This window comes from Rana temporaria, chromosome 4 (assembly GCF_905171775.1).
Source record: "Rana temporaria chromosome 4, aRanTem1.1, whole genome shotgun sequence".
In the NCBI taxonomy this organism is placed as follows: Eukaryota; Metazoa; Chordata; class Amphibia; order Anura; family Ranidae; genus Rana; species Rana temporaria.
Window position 1 is genome coordinate 99,555,081 of NC_053492.1, and position 24,296 is coordinate 99,579,376.

General features: G+C 40.1%; 1 protein-coding gene and 1 pseudogene across 1 annotated transcript; both read right to left on the reverse strand.

The window, feature by feature from the left end:
• Positions 1-1,815: 1,815 nt before the first annotated feature.
• Positions 1,816-2,529, reverse strand: LOC120935637 (annotated as a pseudogene).
• Positions 2,530-2,551: 22 nt separating this feature from the next.
• On the reverse strand, positions 2,552-8,945 carry LOC120935638 (CREB3 regulatory factor-like). The gene is made up of 2 exons (XM_040347689.1): positions 8,828-8,945; positions 2,552-3,450 (listed from the first exon to the last, which is right to left on the reverse strand). The coding sequence occupies exons 1-2, from the start codon at positions 8,943-8,945 to the stop codon at positions 2,552-2,554; spliced, it is 1,017 nt and encodes a 338-aa protein (XP_040203623.1).
• Between the last annotated feature and the right edge of the window lie 15,351 nt (positions 8,946-24,296).

A 24,296-nucleotide genomic window follows, 5' to 3' on the forward strand; every position in this document is an offset into this window, starting at 1 on the left:
AGTTACACTATGCCGCCATAACTTAGAGCGCAAGTTCTTTCTGAATACGGGACCTGCCGCTCTAAGTTACGGCGGCGTAAAGTATCTGAGATACGCTACGCCCGCCGAAACTTACGCAATTCTATCTGAATCTGGCCCGTAATTGTTTGATTACTTTATGATATTTGTTTAAAGAGTAGTAGGAGTGATTTATTTGAGAGATTTCTTTACATTTTATTTTACTTTAATTTTTTTTTCACTATTTGAAGCATGGAGAAGGGGTTATTGTATATTGTTATTTTGCTCTACCTGCTTTTGATTGTAAGGTAGAAGAAAACAAAATGTCATAAACATTTTAAACTTACAACACAAAAAAAGGTAATTGTCTCAAGCACCGTTCTAATTTTTTCCATTAAGGCATCAGGTAATTAATTGAAATAAATTGATTAAGAGCTTGATTTTCGCTGTAAGAAACAGATATACTGCACAACATCTAGGTGTGGTACTGCTGCAGCAACTCAATAAAAACACAACAAAATCAAGTGTACATAACTGCTACCTGAGCTATAACCTGGAATTAAATACTATGGTCACGCAATCCTTTAAGTTACCGTTATGTTAAGGTCCATGGAAGAGTTGTTTCACTAATCTGCAGGTAACCTTTTCAGAGCATAGTGGTCTAAGTGCATTTTGGGAAAAGTTCCACCCAAACAAGATTTTGAAAGCATACTGTGTAGTAGATGGACCGAATACTACCTCGTGCTTACTTGAGAATGTACAGTTGTTGGCAATAAGTTCATGCAGACAAAAATATTACTTTTAGAGGATATACATATATAAATAAAGCAACTCCATGAAAAAATGTTTTCACTGGGGTTTGATTCTTAGCATTCCCATATTTCCCTAATCATTTGCAATTGTATGCAAGAGTAAAGAAGAATTCCAGGTATGGATATTTTATACATAGTGTAAGGGGTTAGCTCGGTAGCGGGGTGTGTGACCCCTTGGATGGGTTCACCACACACTGAATTTATACAGACTGGCAGTCGAAGACGGTTGAAAACAAAGTTTTTGGTTTATTTTTCCATCTTGCTGGAAAACAATTGCAAGCATCCAAACAGCATAAACAAAATCAAACATAAAATAAACCCTAGCCACTCTGGGCGTCTACCTTCCACACAGGAACCTATCTATGGAGTCTGGCTCAGCCTAGCGCTGGGCAGACAGTGCTGGTCGTACAGCAGAAAACAATAGTCTTTTGATTTTTATCACACAGAAAAATCAACGGTCTCCTCACCTCCTCAGGAGACTTTCAGTGGTGCTCTCCTACACACAAAGCCTTCGGAATGATGCAGCCAATTAGTGGTAATCCTTTGGACTACTTATAGAGGCCTTAATTGCCTCATTCTGAACAGCTGAAGTTTTTCAACGGCCTCAATCCTTTCCTGGCTACATTTTTCACCCGACGCCTAATAATTAGTGTATTGTCTAACAAGGCAGAAATGTATGTCCTGTCTGTGACAACACCCACAGATTTACCTGACTTCCTGTCACATACCCCCCCTCTTGTTTCAACCCTAGGGTTGGGACACAGGTTGCCAGGCAGGCATGCACTCGGGACGACCCATCTTCATTCCCCATTTTAGCACCGGGGCGATGCGTTACCACAAAACAAAATTCCTGGAGGGCCAGGAACCACCTATTTATTCTCCTATTGGTCTCTTTGTTCTGTGCCATCCACTTCAATGAGGCATGATCCATCACCAGTTAAAACTGTCTACCCACGAGGTAGTACTGGAGAGAATCCAAAGCCCATTTCACCCAGGGGATTTGTATTCGTGTCATTATCTCTTGTTTTATTAAATTGATCACAAACAGCAAATTATCATATTCAGGCCCCACAGCTTCACTTTATTGGCTTCATACTGGGCTTTCTTTTTTTTTTTTTACGGCAAGCTCTGGAAGCCAGCTTGTTTTTCTCCTTACAAGATCGCGGCCTGGCAGTGACAGGAAGCTTCGATACGGGTGTTAGGTCACTCATTACTTTATTCAGTTTACGCAGTTCACCACCAATCTGCAGAAGTTTTCTTGGATTTGGAGTCAGGTCTTCCACATCTGTTCTGCGAGATTTCTTCACAGTGTACTTGTCGTGATGCAGACCATTCTTCTGGTACATATTACTGGGAAGCGTGTCTCTGTCCCATTCAGACGGTCTCAGCATCCCTTCCTGTTGAGAAGGCATTAATTGCTCGCTATATTCCCAGAAATACCTTCGCTTTCCTCTTTTCCTCGATGACACGGCAGTTATTCCTTTCAAATCTTCAACAGAATCATTTTCATAACCTGGCTCTGAGAAGGTATCACTGATATCATGTTTGTCATCTTCATTGTCTTCTTCTTCTTCCTCTGAGTCACTGGCTCCTCCTTTCACAGGTGTATCATCATTACCACTGCCTTTTTGTCTGGTTGGCTCATCATCCGAATCACTGGCAGTGTGATTTTGAGCATCTTCATTTTCAGAGTCACTAGCATTACGATTATTGCTACCATCATCGCTGTTGTCATTCTCATATCAATGCACTGGACTTTCAACATCTGATCCATGTTGTCTGTTATTTCCCTCATCATCAGAGTCATGCTCATCTTGAACTGGGGTTGCACCACCGTCATCTGAGTGTTCGGGGCTGTAACAGTCCACTTCCATGGCTGGGCTTCTCACACTTCCAATTATGGCCACATTCTGCTGAGGACAGAAAAGCTTTTGAGTCTTTATGAAAGGCAAAATGGCACAGCTTCTTCGGCCTATGGAGGGCTCTTCAATTGTTCTTTCCTGTTTTTTGGCTACAGCACCACAAAAACAAGTATTTTCCTTGGCTGCATCTCGAACTACAAATGGCTTAACTTTGAATGCCTTGCTAAGAGCAGCTGCTTGATATACAGCCCCCATAGCTGCTGCTTCATCTGCATTTATGTTCTTTCCCAATTCCTCCTTGCCCACTGCTTTAAGAAGCCATTCTTGAACTTTAGGTACATGAGTGGCTCCACCCACTATGATCACCTGATCAATTTCATCCATGTTCATTTCAGCACCACTCAAAGCCTTTTGCACAGGTATGGGGACTCTTTCAAATAGGTCTTCACAAAGCTCCTCACTGTTTAGCTGAGCAAGAGTGGGGGTTTTACTGATAACTTCTTCATCCTGATAGGGACTTGAAAAGTCATCAAGACGAAGATAATCCACCTCTTTTGTTCCCCATATTTCAAAACTAGTTAGCTTTGTGTCCTTGGTCAGATCCTCACAATATGTGTCCCACTGCTCCCAGTGAGATGTTAAGGGTGGACTGTTTCCAAGGATACCAGTAAATGAGTAAAATATTTCAAAGTCTTTGCACTCCTCCAACAACAGACAATTCTCTGCTGGGCTTTGTTGCTGTGTCACGATAGCCTCCTTTTGCTGCTGGTGTCTCTGTTCTAAGCCTGCAATGCTCTCTCGGTGAGCCTGTTTTTGAGCTGCAAGGCTCCGCTGCAAATCTGCATTCATCTGCTGTTGATTTGCATTTGATAAAACCAGCTGTTTCAGTATCTCCTCCATTTTGGGTTTACTTTAACTGCCCGCGGCACTCCACCATACTTTTGTCGCCGTCAAACAAAAAAAATGAAGCACTGTCACTTTAAAGCAGTGTTTCTCAATTCCAGTCCTCAGGCCCCCCCAACAGGTCAGGTTTTCAGGATTTCCATTATTTTGCACAGGTGATTTGATCAGTTTCACTGCCTTAGTAATTACCACAGCCTTTTCATCTGAGGGAAATCCTGAAAACCTGACCTGTTGGGGGGGCCTGAGGACTGGAATTGAGAAACACTGCTTTAAAGCAAGTTGCTTTTCACTTCATGCAAGCTCTCCTCAGCTGCACACACAGATTGCAGTAGTTCCTGCTTCGACTCACCACGGAGCAAGGACCCGGATTCCACAGTCTAGATGCCCGCTTGAATGCACCATATGTAAGGGGTTAGCTCGGTAGCGGGGTGTGTGACCCCTTGGATGGGTTCACCACACACTGAATTTATACAGACTGGCAGTTGAAGACGGTTGAAAACAAAGTTTTTGGTTTATTTTTCCATCTTGCTGGAAAACAATTGCAAGCATCCAAACAGCATTAACACAATCAAACATAAAATAAACCCTAGCCACTCTGGCCGTCTACCTTCCACACAGAAACCTATCTATGGAGTCTGGCTCAGCCTAGCGCTGGGCAGACAGTGCTGGTCGTACAGCAGAAAACAATATTCTTTTGATTTTTATCACACAGAAAAATTAATGGTCTCCTCACCTCCTCAGGAGACTTTCAGTGCTGCTCTCCTACACACAAAGCCTTAGGAATGATGCAGCCAATTAGTGGTAATCCTTTGGACTACTTATAGAGGCCTTAATTGCCTCATTCTGAACAGCTGAGGTTTTTCAACGGCCTCAAACCTTTCCTGGCTACATTTTTCAGCCGACGCCTAATAACAATTAGTGTATTGTCTAACAAGGCAGAAATGTATGTCCCGTCTGTGACAACACCCACAGATTTACCTGACTTCCTGTCACAATAGTTACATTGGTCCAGCTTGGACCACTGTAACTATGTATATACCGAAAAAAAGGGAAAAATGTTACTCTTGCACTAAGTAAATAATTCTAACAATACACAAAGTGTAAATCTCAAGGGGGAAATACTGCGCTAAAGTAAATAAAATTGAAAAAATTAGTGCTGAAGAAAAAGCTGTGACACCTGCAAACATGTGATACTCATGTATAAAAAAAATAGAAAAAAGGGGGGGGGTCGTGCTAATATTTAGACAATGAATGAATTATTAAAAGGTGCAAACAAAAAATTTGGCCAAATAATAGGTGAATAGTAAAATAGTGCAAACAACAGATAATCATATACCTACAGCCATTAGCTGGATGTTCTAAGTTCCTCATATAGTGTATACATATGTGAATGTATAAACATAAACAAATCCCAGTATTACAAGTCAAAAGTGATGGTAAGTGAAACGTGAAAATAACGTTTAAAAAGTAGATCCACCGTCACCAAGATGAAAGATGAAAGCCACTCCTTGAGGGATACACCAGGTGAAAAAATGGACACCCTTACCAGACACATTGGACCTCCTGTGTTAGTAAGGTCGTATAGGCCTGCAGATATAACCTCTGCGGGGTCTTGATAAATCACAGATAGGTATGCCGCTGGGCTCCTTACTTTCGTCCTCTATGTCCCTTGGGCTGTGTCTCTCCCTCACTTTCAGACTGGAAGTATTGGTTGCCGAGAGGGCTCTAGAAACCTAATCAACTTTTTTCAAAATGCTTTGTATACAGGCTTGCTAAACAGGATGCTCTTCAGACATTTGCAAGCTCAGAAACAGGTGAAGAGGTTGTTTGTTCCTCCCAGTTATTTAATCGTGGCCCTGGGAGGGAGAAACAACCTCTTCGCTGTATGTTATTGTATATGATTATCTGTCGTTTGCACTATTTTACTATTCACTTATTATTTGGCATCATTTTTTGTTTGCACCTTTCAATAATTCATTTATTGTCTAAATATTAGCGCGACACCCCCCCCCTTTTTTTTTATTCTTACAATACACCTAACATAAAACAACTGCTAACACCAGAACACAAAGCAAACAATATAATATATATTCAGTGCAGCGCTCTAATCAGTGACTTTACAGAAGAATAAAATCAATAAATATGCACTATACTAACCAGTGTAGTTTTAAAGTTATATACTGTAAAATACTACAAATGTGCCAATAGTGAATCAAACAATATATTTCAATTATAATATAAACTTCATTATAAATGACCACTTTTTCTTATATACAGTACAACACAATGCAATGTGTTCTTGTTCCACAACTGAAATCTGTGCTCTTCTCCAATCACCACTGTGTCCATTTAGGTGTACTCTCACCTTTGGTGATGGACCTCAATATAAAATAGGAGGTCAAAACAAACCTCTCAATAAAAGGTGGCTATACCAATGACTCCTCCTTGATATAGATGTTTAGGATACCACTCCAAACCCCATGGACTTTTTCCACTCTCACAGGTCAATTTAACATTGCCAAACAAGCCCATAAAAAGATAAATAGTTAATAGTGCTCACTAAGGATTTATTACAATGCATCAAAAGAATTGCAATTTCAGATGCACGGAAATACACATCAGGCCAGCTGCTCAGTCAGCACAGGGCTCAGAATCAAGTGGAGATGACTGGAGAAGTGGTGTCTACTTCAGGGATTTCCAGTTTCCAGGGGATTTGGCTAGGTATGATATGTACATAGGTACATTGGCCCAAGCTGGACCAATGTAACTATGTGTACAAATGTTACTTTTTTGGTTACGGGAATGTTCCTTTTCTGCAGGTATTGTCCATGTCATGACCCTAGTTGCCAGGAACCTCTCTCTAGACTAATAACTTTACATTGCCAGCTGGGTCTCTGTCCCTGATCTTCTACTTGCTCTAGGCATGTTCAAAATGATTCGGGAGACCCTATATATAAGCTTCCTAGTAAAGAAGGCCAGCTGAGATCTCCAGAGGTTGTAGCATCCAGTTGGATGAGACCCTGACCCTAAGTCCATAATGGGACCATTTCCTTTACTAAACTCCTCTATATCTGTATTAATTTCCTATGGGGTAAAATGACCGCACCAGCCAGGAAGGCACTGGCTGCAAAAATCACCTAGAGGCGATTCAGTTCGCATGTGTAGCACTATACAAGTCATTCATTCATCTAGTAAGCAAGTATCTCAGGGACAGGATTTAGAAGGACAATAAATTAGAATGGGCAGGCACACACATGAAATTGACTCTCACAGTGACAGCAGTGTACAGCAACACAGATGATGAGATCTCAACGACATTGCATGTCCCCTCCTGAGTCACAGCGATGGTTTCTCTCCATGCCAGGTGGTTCCTTTAGTCCACTCCACTCCAAACAGCACTGACAGTCTCGCTACTGGCTTGCCTTGCTTCCATCCCATAGGCCTTGCTTCCATCCCATAGGCAACACAAGGCACTGGTCACTCGGCTCGCTCTGCTCCACCAGACCCGGCCACTTGTGCCCCTGAACACACTGTAGCAAGCACTGAAATGTTCTCAGGCTGGCTCCAGACAGCGCATGTGCAGTTCCGAGCTGAGCACCACAGCCATATTTTTAACTGACAACCTTTTCCTGTCACCGGCATTTACTGGCAGGAGAAAAGTGCCCAACACTGGTGTATGGTGGAGAATTTTACACCTGGAAGTGTGTGCTATGGGGGTGAGCAATGAAGAATCTGCATTTTAACAAAAAGGCAGCCAGAAAGCTGAGGGATGTATGAGCAAGCAGCAGCAGCTACAGCATATGGCAAGAGAAACAGGTATTTAACCCATCTGACCAGATGAATGCCTGCAGTAGCCGATGAGCTGCACAAGGGATTCACTTCAACAAACATGTACTAATGGAAGGAGTGGAAAACCAAAGGATAAAAGAGTTCAAATTAATTTATTGGTTTACATAGTAAATGTAACTGGTATAATCATAAGTCATATGTAGCCCTGATGAAGGGGGAGCTTTCATTGACCACTGAAACACATTAGCTGTTTTTAATGTAAACCAATAACTAAATTTGGACTCTTTTACTTTTTGGTCTGGCACTCCTTCAATTGGTGATTTTTTTTTTAATTGGTAACCCGCTGGGTACCCAGTGGAGGGCAGCCCTGTCTGTTGTGAGCAGCCTAACTTAAAGGGGAGTTCCACCCACAATTTCACTTTTAAATATAAATACCCCTGTAATACACAAGCTTAATGTAGTCTAGTAAAGTTAGTCTGTAAACTAAGGTCCGTTTTGTTAGGTTGTTACAGCATTTAGTTAGTTTATAATCTTGAAATAGACCGTGGCCATCTTAAGTGTGGGTATCATGAAGCCAGACTGTATGACTTCCTGGATTTCAGCCTTGCAGATCTTGCACATGCTCAGTGCTGCACAAGCGATGTAATAGGTTTCAGTCAGGTTTCCATAGCAATGGGAGTGTCATAGGAAGTTGCCGCCCCTTCTCTATGCAAATAGGCTATTTGCAAGGACTACTGGGATACATGATGCCTATCCCAGAAACCCTTGCGAATAGCCTTGTGACTTAATAGCCTAGGCTAATAAGGAGGAGGAAGTAATGAAGGACTACAAAATAAAGGTATTTACAAGCAACAAAATAAATAAAAATTGTCCATTCTGAACACTATGAGATTAGGGCATGCACCACAGACAAACATAAAAAAATGGGTGGAACTCCACTTTAAGCCAGTCAGCTCTCCAAATGTTTGTGTACTCTCACTACTATGTATGAACACACATCAAGGTCCCAGTGCCTCCTGGATTATTTTTTCTATATTAAAGTCTACATTTTAACAAACAGGCCGAAAGGTAAGCATAGTGACTCTTGTATTGGAGATTTGTAATTCCTTATACCGTAAAATATCCCTGGATTCAGAGTTTTTATTGGACAAAGTCCCTTTTAAATAGAATAAAAATGTGATTGACTTATGTCTATGTTTCCTAGGATTTGTCAATCTCTACACAAGTGCAGAGTAAACTTCTTTACACGAAAGACGGATTAGCACTTTTCTCCCCTGAACTGACACCTATAATAAAATCTATAAATTATATTTTTAGCAGGTACTCTTTGGTGGGGCTTAGCACTTCCATGGTGCTTTTAATAAAATCGACTTGTGTTAAAACTGTCCATGCATCAAATGCAAGTCACTCTTATCGTCGCAATCATGTTTATTTTTATTTTTTGGTCTGATGTGATTTGGTTACCTTCACTTTCTCCCAGAAGGCACAGAGCAGTATGAGATCGAAGTCTGAGCATGTTTTCTTCCCGCAGAGAAATGTCTAGCACTTCCTCATCACTTAAAGATTTTCCATGAAGTTTCATCAATAAAAAGACATCAGCAGCCAAAAAGTAAATTGTCCTTAAATGTCACTCCATAATTTTATGTTATTCAAGATAAAAAGTAAACATTTCCTCTGCTGCTGTAATTTGTTTGTTATCGTTTATTTATTAAGTGCATATGGGTAATTAAATTTGCTAATTAGTTATTATTACAAAAGCTAAATCAGCAAGACAAATAACATTAGACTGTAAAGCCGAGAACGAACATGTTTTCCCACCTCAGTTTTGTTAAAGGAAACCTGTCATTGGAAAATAAGTAAGCTGCAAGAGCTAAATGCTTCTGAGAATGACAGTTGCCTCTCTGTATTTTCCATTCTCTGATTTCAGCACTTTTGGAGTCCCTACAAGTAATTGAAGCTTAACGCCAGACAGTGCCTCATTTTCACCAGAAGAGGTCCTCAGTCTTTTTGGTTGAACAACACCCTATGTCAGGGGTAAGCAACCTCTGCCCTCCAGCTGTGGTGAAACTACAAGTCCCATGAGACATTGCAATACCCTGACAATCACAGACCTCCTAGAGGCAAAGGCATGATGGGATTTGTAGTTTCACCACAGCTGGAGGGCTGAGGTTGCCTACCCCTGCCCTATGTCATTTAACCCACAAGACTGTGAATGCAAAGAGTTATCAGAGCCGGAGCAGAGGTGAAGGTGAAGAGGAAGAAGATCAAGCATTTCATGGACCAGCCAGAAACATCAGAAAACATGCATTAAAAAATAAATGAAAAAAAAAACCTACCTGCTAAGTCTCTCTAGGGGTTGGTGCCACCAAGAGAACACTACATGTTCTCAATGACTGTAAAGCATTTTCTGACAGTATAAGGTGGAGATTGTGATGTCACTGCCCCGCCTCTTCAACTTGTGGCATAGTGATGATGTCACTGCTAATTTATCTAATGCATTTAGTCCATACAAAGTGATTTACATCCTTTGCTGCTAATGGGGAATATATTTTAATGACAACTCTTGTGCCCATAGTTCAGTTCCAAGGGTTTAAATGTACAGTACAGGGCTTGGTGCTGGTTTTGCAGTTTGCAGAGTGTGAAAAAGGCTGCAAATTTCACCAACTGTTGGGCCTCATTCACAAGAGCGGAATCCATTGTAAATGCCTCTGAAAAGCAATCTACAGTAGACAGGCAACTAGGTGGCAATATGTCATCTACTCTATCCAAGGTAGTCTCTCAACAACCTTTAGAAACAATTTTGAGGGTAACCACAGATAAAACCAATTCATTAGAGATCATTTGGAAAATTTACCCTTGCAGTACGAGGGGGTGCTGATAAACATTGAGCCTTACCCAGAAACAAATGTGCTAGGAAGCTGTAAATGGCAGGGTGTATTGGCCAATTTGTCTACATTTAATGGTCCAAAAATGTATTTTCAGGTCCAACATGGCAGCACCTCCAGAAAACTGCAATGGGGAAGAGCATAGGACCATAATGAAGTTTCTGTTTCAAGGGAAAGGTGCAAAGCAAATCCATGGTGAAACATCACAAACTTTGGGCAACTGCGACCCTTCATATGCAGCAGTTAAATGTTGGGTTGTCAATTTTAAAACTGCCCATTTTGGTTTTGAAAGTGAGAAACCCAGTGGAAGGCCTGTTTCTGTCTCTGTGCCTGCAAATGTGAAAGCCATCCTGATCATGGAGGACCGCCGAATATCAGCCAAAAGTATTGCTACATATCTGGGAATATTATGTGAGAGAGGTGGTTCAATTATCCACAATGACTTGGAAATAAGAAAGCTTGAAGAAAAGTGGATCCCAAAACTTTGACAATCGAACAAAAGAGGACAACGCCTCATCAAAACTGATCTCCTTAGGCCTTCAAATGATGCCCCATCCACCCTATTTCACTTGACCTGGCTCCTTCTGACTATCATCTGTTACCCAATCTCAAAAAACACCTAAAGGGACAACAATGTGGGAGAGTTCCAGAGGCAACTAATGCTGAAAATGAGTGGTTACACCAGTAGTCAGAATAATTTTATTTTCAGGGACTTAAGAATCTGCAAGACAGATGTTGCAAGTGCATTGACTTTCTGGGGAAACATGTAGAATAGTGTGGCAGTTACAGCTTCCTAGCTCAATTTGTTCTGGGTAAGTCTCAATTCTTATCAGCACCCCCTTGTAGTGACCATTTTCAATAATGCAACCTTTACAGTTGTGGCCAGTATGCCTTTCTTACAGATAGCTAAAAATATAATTGGTGTCATGATGCTGGCTCTGCCAAGTGGTGTTGACCATAGAACTATGTAGGCACCATCAAAAGGGAGGTCAATCAGTTACAACTCCTAACAACCTCTTTAGGCTTCCACTACATCAAGGGATGTAGTTTAAAATCTGCAATACAAAAAAAAAGAAAACGTAAAGTCTGAACAGTAAAAAAAGAAGCTGTGGAGCAAGCATAGGGAATTGTACAGTGCAGATAGCAAGGAGGCAAGCAAATTAGTTCCATGCCATAAAATGTGCATGCAGACGTAATAACATACTACTATTACTGGAAGACGACGCAAGATCAGGAAGACTTTCAACAAGCTTAACCCCCGAAAATGTCAAAACCATTCGGCAACTTGTGCACGATGATCGTTGCAAAATAATTGCACGTGCCACTCAAAACACCTTGAACGACTCATTTCAGCATCACCGTAAACTTGCCAAATCATGTCAAGCATCTCTGTGGCAGATTTGCCTATTTTCACACAGAATTTCACATCTTTGTTCCAACTTGCTGACCATAATTAAATAGCAGACATGGTAACGCACATGGTCAGAATAGCACCAGTTGCACCTCTCCCGATGTACACAGGACAATGTCTTTTGGCCCACTGACGTATGAAGGTCGGTGCTCCCTGTGACTGTGCGTGCAGCCTTGTGCTGCCATCTGTTGACGAGTTACAAAACTAGTCTCGAAACTTTTTGATACTACCTTTTACATAACACATGAAGTTTGCATAAGAAGAGCAAAAACAGAGAATTAAAATCAGCATGTTATAACAAAAGAACTACCGGTAGTGCCCTGAAAAGTTAGCTTTTTAGGAACAGTAACCAAAACATGCCAATACACATTAACTGCGCTTTAAACATAAGAAAAAAAACTGTAAACCAAGATGATTTATTATTTCCTCTATATATTTTTGTGTATGTTTGCAACAAAGAAAATATTTTGTGACCACACTATATATGGCATGTGGTATGTGGATGCTTTACTGAGTACATATTGCATTGTGTCTTGTTATTTTATGTCCGTTAAACAAGAGATCTCCCCTTGTAAACAAGAAATATGAATATTACAACAGCACCGCAGCTGCCAAGGAGAGAATTGAATGTGACATCTGTCACCTCCAACAATTTTCTGTGACAAGCAGGTGAAAGTGTCACTAATCCCTTGCCTGTCACATTATATTGTCTATAAAATGTGTTTCTTTATTATTTCATCACAGTGTACACATTTGTTTTATAGATAAACGAACTGCTTAAAAAAAATCATAAATAAATAAATAAGAAAAAAAACTATAAATACGTCCTCTGGTTCTCAAGGGTAAGAGAAAGTGTTTCTGTCTATGCTGATGTCATTATATCTTGTAGAAGGATTTATATCTAAAATGTATTATATGTGTATTTATTAAAGGGGAAGTCTAGTTAAAAAAAAAAAAAAAAATTATAATATATATATATATATATATATATATATATATATATATATATATATATATATATATATATATATATATATATATATATATATATATTTATTATCTTTGATGCAATTCTTTCTGGCCAGTTGGTCAGTTGCCGGTTCTATTGCTATCTTCCATAACATAAACAGTGGCATGACATTATTTTCAGGTGGTCCTCTAATGCCTGAATTTGTATTAGACATGTGCTTTTCATTTCGTTCCAAATTAATTTTTTGTTTTTCATAGATTTGGATTGATACGAAAATTCGAAATACAGTATAAATGAATACCTAATGCTGAATTTCCGCCAACAAAAGATTGAGAGCAGGTTCTCTATTTTTCAGACGGAAAAAATTCCTATGGGAAAATCCATTTGTCTGCATGCAATTCCGACACGCAAAAAAACATGCATGCTCAGAATCAAGCAGAAGAGCCGAACTGCTTATTGAACTTCATTGATCTCGGCTCGTCATACATCTTGTATGTCACCGCGTTCTTGCCGGTCGGAATTTCCGACAAGTATAGTGTGACCGTGTGTATGCAACACAAGTTTGAGCCAACATTCCGTCAGAAAAAATCTATGGTTTTCTTGTCAGAATTTCCGATCATGTGTACGTGGCATAACTGTACACATCTTGCTGAAATCAAAGATTGTATGTGTTATTAGAGTACCATTTCAAAATAATCCTGTTTTTGCTAAGCCAAAGGTAATTTATATATAGTCATTGTAATTATTTGATAAAGATTTTTCTTTTGTTTGTTCACTTTGCTACATTCAAATTGAAAACAAAAAAATCTAAAGTTTTTGATTCGACTGATTTAAAATGTATCGATATGAATGTTTTGAACTGAAAACAATCTGTAAAATTCCAAGAAAATTTGAAAAAGACATAAAATAAATTTCCGAATACAAAACCTGAATATGAATTGAAAAAATCAACTAATTTAACTAAACAAAATAACTAGATTAATGAATCGGAAAAAATGTTGTCATGCATTTAAAGGAAGTTTCCTTTAATTCCGGTTCCTGTCTGCTATATTGATCTTGTTTTAAAACATTTTGAGCTACTGACCCAGAACAAACATGCACGTTATCACCTTAAGCCCTGTACACACGATCGGATATCTGATGGAATCTAATGCAATGTTTTTTTTCATCGGATATCTGATAAAGGTGACGTAAAACACTACGATGTGCTGAGAAAAATGTTCAATGCTTCCAAGCATCGACTTGATTCTGAGCATGCATGGATTTTTAACCGATGGATTTCCCCACAGACGAACGTTTTTTTCTATTGTTTTGTTAACCATAAGAAAAAATTTAAAACAGGTTCTATTTTCTTTCACTGATGGATAAAAAAACGATGGGGCCCACACATGATCGGTTCGTCCGATGAAAACCGTCCATCGGTCCGTTTCCATCAGACGAACCGATCGTGTGTACAGGGCTTTACTTTATATGCTGCATGCTTGTTCCAGGTAAATACTACAGAAATAATAAAGCCAGATTCAAACAGGCAACTAGCATTTTCTAAAGGAGATAAGCCAGGCAGGTTTCTTTCAATAATCTCTCTTCAAACCCCCCCCCCCCCCCGAATTATACACACACACACAGCTTGAAAAATAAAAACATCAGATCTCTGATTAATAAAGAAGCCAAACTAACAAGTGCCAAACTCACAGACTTTGTTAGCAGTGACATCACTAGGGTAGGTGTCACCTGGTACGGTAAAACATGATATTACCCCCCCATGACTTTGTTCCCATATAACACTGCATATAATAGCAATAGTAGTACCATTAACAACTATCACGCAACTAGCAAATTTGAATAACAATATCATACAAAAATAATAGAACTCAAAGTTTAAACTTTTAAAGAACTATGTGCTGAGTGACAGCAGAAGCAGGGCAGAGCAATAGACACTGGGCAGGCCAGCGCATCAGGCTCTCTCCTGTCTAGCCTGCCACAGTGCCCTGCAAGATACCGGGTAGGCTATTTGCAGGCTGGCAGCGCATGACCATGCGTTTGGTGCTGGCACACTAATCCGTGTGCTATCACAGATGGGGGTGACACCGTAGCGGTCAGATATCACTTTCTACTGGATGGTATTACCCCTCTGGTGGGTATCAGCTGGGTGCGGTCCATAACTCCCACACCCCCATAGCGACCCCACTGTCTGTTAGGCCTCATTTACATGAGTGGCAAAGGGGCAAAAGAACCAGGCAGTTCATTTTTACCACCCCCCCAATTACCCACCTGGAACCTACAATAAAAGCTGGAGGTGTTTGTAATCATGCCACAATCACAATGCTTCATAGCCACTGCAATTTGGACTTGGTATGTTCAGTATGGCTCGCCCATTGAAGTCAATTGGTCTGCATTGCATCTGCAAGCCAAATGCTTGGTTTTCAGCACAGTATTGCAATGTAGAATCCTACTTCATCTGAAAAAACAAACAGGCATTCAGGGGGCAACTGTGTTGTTGCCCCTGAATGTCTGAAGCTTATGCTCTATCACTCTCTGAATATCACATTCAGCTTTCCTGAAATTGGGCCCAAGTAAGTTCCAGCCAACTCAATCCTTTTGAATATAGTCAGTGAGCGACCTTGTACACTGTCGTCTTAGAAGTGGTTTTCAGTTTACATGATTTGCAACCTATTAAGGGCTGTATAGATTTGGGGTATTTAGCACAGTAGAAACATAGCATGTCTCTGTTTGCAGGAGCAGCTTTCTCCTATTTCACTTTTTCTTACTCAGATTTATAGCATCCTTCACCATGATTTAAAATATGTGTATGCGCCACTTGAAAAGGAAGGACATTTCAACGAAAGCTTAGATGAGGGTTGAGACATAAAACTTCCATGATGACAGGTGAAAGACTTCTATTTCACAGACAGTTCTAGGCAGAACCAACTTAAACTTATCCTGATATAATTGCTGGAGATTACAGCTATAACAACTGTAATGAAGAGATAGTGAATTATTAAGACCAAAGCAGAGATAAGACACAGGGATCCCAGTGACAGAGCCCAAGGGAAAACAGCCCAGTGTGTAGTCTCACTTCTGCTACTTATTCTGTCCAAGCTCTCTTTGGACACTTGCTTAAATAAATGTACTCTATGTAGGGCTCTGCACTTACTTCACTATGATTGCAGATATTTACTGAGCTTAAACAAGAACTACAACTCAGAATATATAAGAAAGGAAGTATAGAATAGTATAGGGATAGTGACCTAAATGTAGAGCAATCGTAAGTGTTAACTTTGAGAAGTATGTGAGTACAGCTACTTGAGTCTGATGACATCCTCAAAATCCCATAACTCACTGAATTACAGTGTCTTGAAAAAGTATTCCTACCCTTTGACATTTTCCACATTTTGTTATTTTACAACCAAAAATGTTAATGTATTGGGATTTTATGTTATAGACCAACACAAAATTGTGAAGCGGTAGAAAAATGATAAATGGTTTTCAATTTTTTTTACAAATAAATATATCTGAAAAGTGTGATGTGCATTTGTATTCAGCCCCCTTTACTCTGATACCCCTAACGAAAATCTAGTGGGACCAATTGCCTCCGGAAGTTATCTAATTAGTAAATAGAGTCCACCTGTGTGTAATTTAAACTCAGTATAAATACAGCTGTTCTGTGAAGCCCTCAAAGGGTTGCTAGAGAACCTTAAGCCCCATACTATGGAATTTTCGATGGAAAAAGTCACAGTCTTTTTCCATTGGAAATTCCGACCGTGTGTATGCCCCATCAGAGTAATTCTATCAGAAATTCAGATGAATTCCATCGGAATTCCGATGTAATTTTGGTCGGACAAAGGTCCGATCATTTGTACGGGGCTTAAGTGAACAAATAGCATCATAAAGGCTGAGGAACACACCAGATAGGTCAGGGATAAAGTTGTGGAGACGTTTAAAGCAGGGTTGGGTTCTAAAAAAATAGCCAAGCTTTGAACATCTCACTGAGCACCGTTCAATCCATCTGAAAATTAAAAGCGTATGGTACAACTGCAAATCTACCAAGACATGGTCGTCCACCTAAACTGAAAGGCCGGGCAAGGAGAGCATTAATCAGAGAAGCAGCCAAGAGGCCCATGGTAACTCTGGAAAAGCTGCAGATATCCACAACTCAGGTTGGAGAATCTGTCCACAGGACAACTATTAGTTGTGTATTCCACAAATCTGGTCTTTATGGAAGAGTGGCAAGAAGAAAGCCATTGTTGGAAGAAAGCCATAATAAGTTCCGTTTGCAGTTTGCGAGACGCCATGTGGAAGAAGAAGGTCAGATGAGACCTAAATGTTACTATTTGGCCTAAAGGCCAATAGCTTTGTGCGGCAGAAAACCAACACTGCACATCACCCTCCCCACCATAACCATCACACACCATCCCCATGAAACATGGAGGTGGCAGCATCATGTTGTGGGGATGCTTTTCTTTAGCAGAGACCCGGAAGCTGGTCAGATTTGATGGGAAGATGGATGTATGGAGCCAAATACAGGACAATCTTAGAAGAAAACCTGTTAGGTCGCGTACACACGACCGGTCCAAACCGATGAAAACGGACTGAAGTTCAGTTTCATCGGTCCAAACCGACCGTGTATGGCCCATCGGTCTGTTGTCCTTCTGACAAAAATTTGAGAACTTGCTTTAAAATCGAACCGATGGACAGCTGACCGATAGGTCCAAACTGATAGTTAGTACACAAAAGCATCGGTTTAAAACCCGCACATGCTCAGAATCAAGTCGACGCATGCTTGGAAGCATTGAACTTCATTTTTCTCTGCACGTCGTTGTGTTTTACGTCACCGCGTTGGACTCAATCGTTTTTTTTAACTGATGGTGTGTACGCACATCAGACCATCAGTCTGCTTCAGCGGTGAACTGATGAAAACGGTCCGTCGGACCATTCTCATCGGATGAATCGACCGTGTGTACGCGGCCTAAGAGTCTGCAAAAGACTTGAGACTGGGGCAGAGGTTCACCTTCCAGCAGGACAACAACCCTAAACATACAGCCAGAGCTACAATGGAATGGTTTAGATCAAAGCATATTCACGTGTTAGAATAGCTCAGTCAAAGTCCAGAGCTAAATCCAATTGAGAATCTGTGGCAAGACTTGAAAATTACTCTTCACAGACACTCTCCATCAAATGTCACAGAGTTTGAGCTATTGTGCAACGAAGAATAGGTAAAAATGTCACTCTCTAGATGTGCAATGCTGGTAGAGACATCCCAAAAAAGACTTGCATCTGTAATTGTAGTGAAAGGTGGTTCTACAGAGTATTGACTGGGGGGCTGAATACCGATGGAATAGAAAAATAAAGTTGCACTAGCGCAACTTTATTTTTCCATTCCACTTGTCCACTGTTTTTGATGTTTACAGAAAAGTTGCTGCTTCCAATTGAGCTCTAGGCATTTCTTGTGGTTACGCCAGATTGCCCCCCTTTTTTAGATCTTAGCGCAGTTTCTTTTTTTCTTTTTGCGGCTGAATACAAATGCACGCCACACTTTTCACATATTTATTTGTAAAAAAATTGAAAACCATTTATTATTTTCCTTCCTCTTCAAAATTATGTGCCACTTTGTGTTGGTCTATCACATAAAATCCCAATAAAACACATTTACGTTTTTAGTGTTAACATGTCAAAATGTGGAACATTTCAAGGGGTATGAATACTTTTTCAAGGCACTGTAGATTATCTTATTTGGTATCTAATCAGGCTGCACACTGGAATTAAGCAAACTGTTTAAAGCAAACTAAACAAGTTCCATCAATAAAAGTGGGTTTCATAGTTTTGGCATCAATAAATAAAATATAACAGTTCACTTTTTTCCTATCTACCTAAACAAACTAATATAATCCTTAAAACAATAATAGACCTCTGCGCAAATTAAATTTGAAAGTGTAATACTAATGAATATCACAAAACTATGGAAAGAGCTGCGATTTTTCAAGCTCGAAAAGCTAAATAGTTGTCAGAAATTATATAAGAAAACAAACCTCACTCATACAAAATACTAAAACTCACAAATTAACAGGTGCATTTAAAGTCCATCAAAGTGCTTACTGCAAATCGAATAAATCACACATTTATATGTGAATCAAAGTTCATGGGAAATCCCAGTAAAATGGCTTGCTGTAAATCAAAAGCCCAAAACATGATAAAGTTTTTAAAATTGAGTTGGGAAAAAAGTGACACCAAAATGAAAAGCAGTGCTCTTCCACACATACCTATTATGTGTAATCCTCTTCTTCTGAAATGTCCCTTTCCTCTTGTAGCTGGGGGTCTCAAGGCAGTTGTCCTCAGCTCACATTTGTGTGTGTCCCTTTAGCTAACTGCATACTAATTGATACATGTGCAAGCACCCTTCATTAACCGAAGCTGTGTATGCATCCATAGACACACACAGAGCCAGCTGCCTTCAGTGTCTGATGAGGATCCAGAGAGTTTTTAGAGTGGCGCTGACTGATCCTGGACCAGAGGCCCATGACAAGGGCAACAGGTGTTTGGGGATGGTATGGGATATAAAGTACTAGGACTTTTTTTTTACCTTAATGTTGTGAATGCATAAAGGTAAAGAAAGTGTAGCCTTTAGAACTAATTTAACAACAGGAATTTGAATAGGAGAATCCCACAGGATCTCAGAAGTTTCTCCCAGCTGGCTAATTTCATAACATTATCTCACGGATTCCACCGACTGAGGTATAGAACATTCCCACATCTGATGTCACACACTCCCCAGGCTGGCATATGTGCCTCCCTTGTATATAGCCATCCCATAGAAGTAAATAAGAGCGGCCATTTTGGTGTGGTCTGAAATCTATTGCTGGTTAGAGACAGAGCGTCCTTTAGTGGCGGATAATAGTCTGCATGAAATAGTGAACAATTGCTGTCACATAACCAGTAAAAATTTCACTTTTTCAAAGTGAAACAGTTCTACAATGCATGTACACACTAAGCAGCATAGGAATGTAATTTTTGGTGGCTATGTTAATTAAAATATATATATATATAATAATTCATAATAAAAAAGCACACTGATGGTAACCCTAGTGCTGCCACATTGCTGCAAAAGGTACCGGAATAAGTTGCTTTGCTTGCCCTTTCCAGGCTGTCTAAAGTCAATCTATATACAGCAGCCCAGCATCTTAAAGTACTACTAAAACTAACATGAGAGTCTTAAGCTAAACGTTTGCAGGAAAATAGTCCATCTACAGTCTGAACACCTGCTAGGCAAATAATCGTATGTTTTAGTGTATTTTAAGGGGGTTATCTTAAAGGACTACTGTATAGTGCTGTGCTTCCCTGTTTTTTATGTGTGACCAATGAGTTCCACAGAGCCTTATGAAATGTAACTTTCCCCTGCCCTTCCTCCTTTATCCCATTTGACATTGTTAATCACCCTCTGCTACAGCAAACTGCATTCTCTTGGCATTCAAGATACTGCCTTCCCATGGTTTTCTTTCAACTTCTCATCAATGCTCTCTGATGTTTTTTTTTTTCTTTTTTTTTTTCACAAAGAGTCTTTATTGGGTGAATAATAAAGCATAATACATTGTACATTTACCGAAGCACAATAAATGTGAAGGATTGTATACATCAAAAAAAATGAACAATCATAAAGAAGTTGCAGATAATCAGTTTCATATAGGCATATATGTAGCAAAAGTGCCTTCATTTTAGAACTAAGATGAGAGAATATGATTGCTTGGTCAAGCAAAGTTGTGAAGGGGGGGGGGGAATGGGGACAGGAGGGGGAGGGGGGGAGGGAAAGAGAGGAAAAAAAAAAATTATCAGTCCTGAAATATGTCAATATCAGCTCCTATCTATACCTTTATTTTATAATAGATTTGTAGTGATGAGAGTCTTTGAATGTTGACCAGCTAGACCAGGTCGCATAGAATTTAGTAATTCTTTCTTGGGAAATACTAATGAGTTCCTCAACTTTTTCCATGCTATTTATTCTCCTAAACCACTCAGCCTTCGTTGGAGTATTAGAAGACCGCCAGTGACAAGGGATACAGTGCCGCGCTGCATTAATCATGAACATGGGGAGTGATTTCAAATACTGATTTTTAGGCAAAGAACTGAAATGTAATAGATACTGGGCAGGGGTAAAGCTTAGGTTTAACGATGTAACTAATTTAACTGTTTCATGTACCGATACCCAGAAGGACTGAATTAGAGGACAAGACCACCAAACGTGTAACATAGAGCCCTCCTCTCTTTTACATCTCCAACATCTGTCAGACATCAGGGGTGAAATTTTATGAAGAATTGTAGGGGTTCTATACCATCTGGTGATGATCTTGAAGCCACTTTCTTGTGTGGCCACATTTAGTGAACCCTTGTGTGCGTAAAGATAAATTGTCTCCCAGTCATCTTCAGTCAATTCTATGTCTAGATCTCTTTCCCATGCTTTACAGGATGAGCTGGAGAAATCATTGTCGTCTTCAAACAGCGAGTTGTATACAGTCGAAATAATATGTCTGTGTGGGGATGTTTTAGTGCAGAGATTTTCTAGCGAAGTGAGGGGCCTTTTCCAGTGGAGGACGTTATCGTTATTGCTTAAAAAGTGTCTAATTTGAATATAGTTCCAGTGAGATAGGAGGCACGGTTTGATTTCTTTTAGGATGTCCTCTCTAGAGAGGAATTTCCCATTTTTAATAAAGTGTTTTGCCAGGATCTCTTTGTGTGGCCATTGATGTGTTGGAAACGATTTTTCCATGCCTGGGGGGAAGTCAGGGTTGTGTCGTAGCGGTGTAAGAGGGCTGAGCCATGGAGACTGATTTTTGACTTTAAAGGTATTACGGAAGCTTTCGAGTGTAGGTCCTATAAGGGGATGTGTTTTTATGAAGTTTGGGTGATACTTAGGATTGATCCATGGTAGAGTTTTTAGCTCATGAGGGTATTGCGCTTGTTCTAGGGAGACCCAGTCTTTCACTGTGTGATGTATATTCCAGTCTACAATTCTCGTCAGTAGGGCAGCTTGATGGTACTTCCTAAGGTCGGGAAGGGCTATTCCACCTTTGCTCTTGGGTAAAATTAGTCGCGAGAATTTGATTCTAGGGGGTTACCCCTCCAGATGAATGAGGAGCAAGCTTTTCTGAAAGCAGCGAAAAATGATAAGGGGATTTTGATTGGGATTGTCTGCATAATATAGAGAAACCGTGGTAGGATGGTCATTTTAATCAGGGAGGCTCGACCGAACCAGGATACATTTAGGGCGTTCCATCTCTTCAAATCTTCCTGTGTTTCTCTCAGAACGGGTTCGAAATTGAGACGGAAGAGGTCTTTCAGGTTTGATGAGATTTCAATTCCTAAGTATGTGATACTGTGGTTGGCCCATCTAAATGGGAAGTTTTTCTTGCATAGTTCTACCTTATCATTGGGTAAGGAGATGTTGAGGGCGTTGGATTTGGAGTGATTGATTTTGAAATTTGACAGTAAATGGAAGTGGTCTAGATCTTTTAGAAGGTTGGGTATGGAAATATGAGGATTCGAGAGAAAAAGAAGCATATCGTCAGCGAAGGCTGCTATTTTATATGTTTTGTCATGAATCTCGATTCCCACAATGTCTCTATTTGATCTAATTTTATTGAGCAGGGGTTCAAGTGTCAGAACAAATAATAGCGGGGATAGGGGACAACCCTGTCTGGTTCCATTTCGAAGGTTGAAGGCGCTCGATAGGTGACCATTAACTCTGACTCTTGCTGTTGGATTTGAATACAAGGCCTTAATATATGATCTCATTTGGGGCAAAAAGCCTATATGTTTTAGTACTGCATCGATAAAGTCCCAGGCCACTCTATCGAACGCCTTTTCGGCGTCTAGGGACAAGAAGAAGCCTTGTTTCCGCTTAGAGGTTAGCCAATGGTTTATGTTAAGAGCTTTTATTGTATTGTCGCGCCCCTCCCTACCCGGGATAAATCCCACTTGATCTAGGGAAACCAAAGAAGTTAATAAGGGGAGGATCCTATTTGCAAGGATTTTAGCGTAAATTTTCACGTCTACGTTTATTAAGGAGATCGGCCTGTAATTGGTAACCTGGGTCGCGTCTTTACCCTCTTTGGGTATCACCGTAATATGGGCTTCTAAAAGTTGTTTGGGGGGGTGTTGTTCTGAGTGAAGGGACTGGAACGTCTTCAAGAACCTTGGTTTCAGTATTTCGGTGAAAGTCTTATAGTATTGTAGGGGTAGGCCGTCCGGGCCTGGGGCCTTGCCTATCTTCATTTCTTTGATAGCTCTGTCGAATTCTGGGCCTGAGATGGGATTTTCCAGTTCTTTAGCAGCGTTCCCTGAAATTTGGGGTGGGCCATATTGTTCTAGGAAGTCTTGTATAAGTTTCGCTCTTTTATCTGAGTTCTGTGGGCATTTAGGATTGGAAGGAATGTTATAGAGGGTTTGGTAATAAAGTTCGAACTGTTTTGCAATCTCATCATTCGAGGAATGCATCTCGCCTTGCTTGTCCCCTATCTGATGAATGGTGTGAGCGGTTTTCTTGTTTTGAACTGCTTTTGCAAGTAATCTGCCACATTTATTTCCTTGCTCGTAGTATATCCTATGTCTCAATATATACTGTCTTTTAATTTTCATGTTTAGCTCATCAGATAGGAGTGCCCTAGTGTGCGTTAGCTCATCGAGTGCAGAGATTGCCAAAGTTCGTTTGTGTGAAAGTTCTAACTGGTGGATGCGTTCTAACAGGGATTTTATTTTGGATTGTTGTTCTTTTTTTATGCTGGTCAGTTTTTTAATAAACTCTCCCCTTATGACACATTTGTGAGCTTCCCATTGCGTAGTCAGTGAAGTATCGTCATTTTCGTTGCGCAAAAAATAATCGTTTAATGTCTCCTTAAACTCTAATGTGTCAGAGGGGTTTTTCAGTACCGCCGTGTTGAGTCTCCAGGTCTTAGTTATGTTGTTCTTTTCTGGGAAAGTCAAAGTCATGGTTACTGGATGATGGTCCGAAAGAGTCATAGGTTCAATTTTTGAGTCCGTCAGAAGTGGAAGGTCAGGCTGTGAGAGGAGGAGGTAGTCAATTCTGGAATATTTTTGGTGTATATTGGAGAAGTATGTGTAATCCTTAGTCTGAGGGTTCAGGATTCTCCATGCGTCATGAAGCATGAGGTCCTGGAATTGAATCTTGATTTGTTTTAGGGCCCTAAATGGTAAGCTCGATGAACCATTTGAGGTATCTATAAGAGGATTTAAAGGAGTGTTAAAATCCCCTCCAAAAATGAGGGTTCCTGAGGCAAACGTTGTTAAGAGATCTTTGATTTTGCGGAAGAAGGCTACCTGTCTCACGTTTGGGGCATAGACATTGACAATAGTAATGGGGTGTTGATTCAGCTTCCCTTTCAGAAAAATATATCGACCTTCGGGGTCAATCAAAGTGTCCACAATTTGAAATGGGGTCTGTCTGGATATCAATACCGAAACGCCTTTTGTCCTGCCTATTGGATTGGTAGCATGAAATGAAGTTGGAAATCTTTTATCTCTTATTATTGGAATCTTATCAGATTTGAAGTGGGTTTCCTGTATAAGAATGATGTTGGCTTTTCGTCTGGAAAATTCGTTGATAAGTTTAGTTCTTTTTTCAGGGATGTTGAGCCCTTTTGCATTTATGGATGATATTTTAAG

Excerpts from the sequence above, each read along its gene's own strand:
- LOC120935638 (XM_040347689.1), bottom strand. The coding sequence starts at position 8,945 with ATGAAACTTCATGGAAAATCTTTAAGTGATGAGGAAGTGCTAGACATT. Across the intron at positions 3,451-8,827 it reads CCTTCTGGGAGAAAGTGAAG|AACAGAGACACCAGCAGCAA; the intron begins GTAACCAAATCA and ends TTGCAGGCTTAG.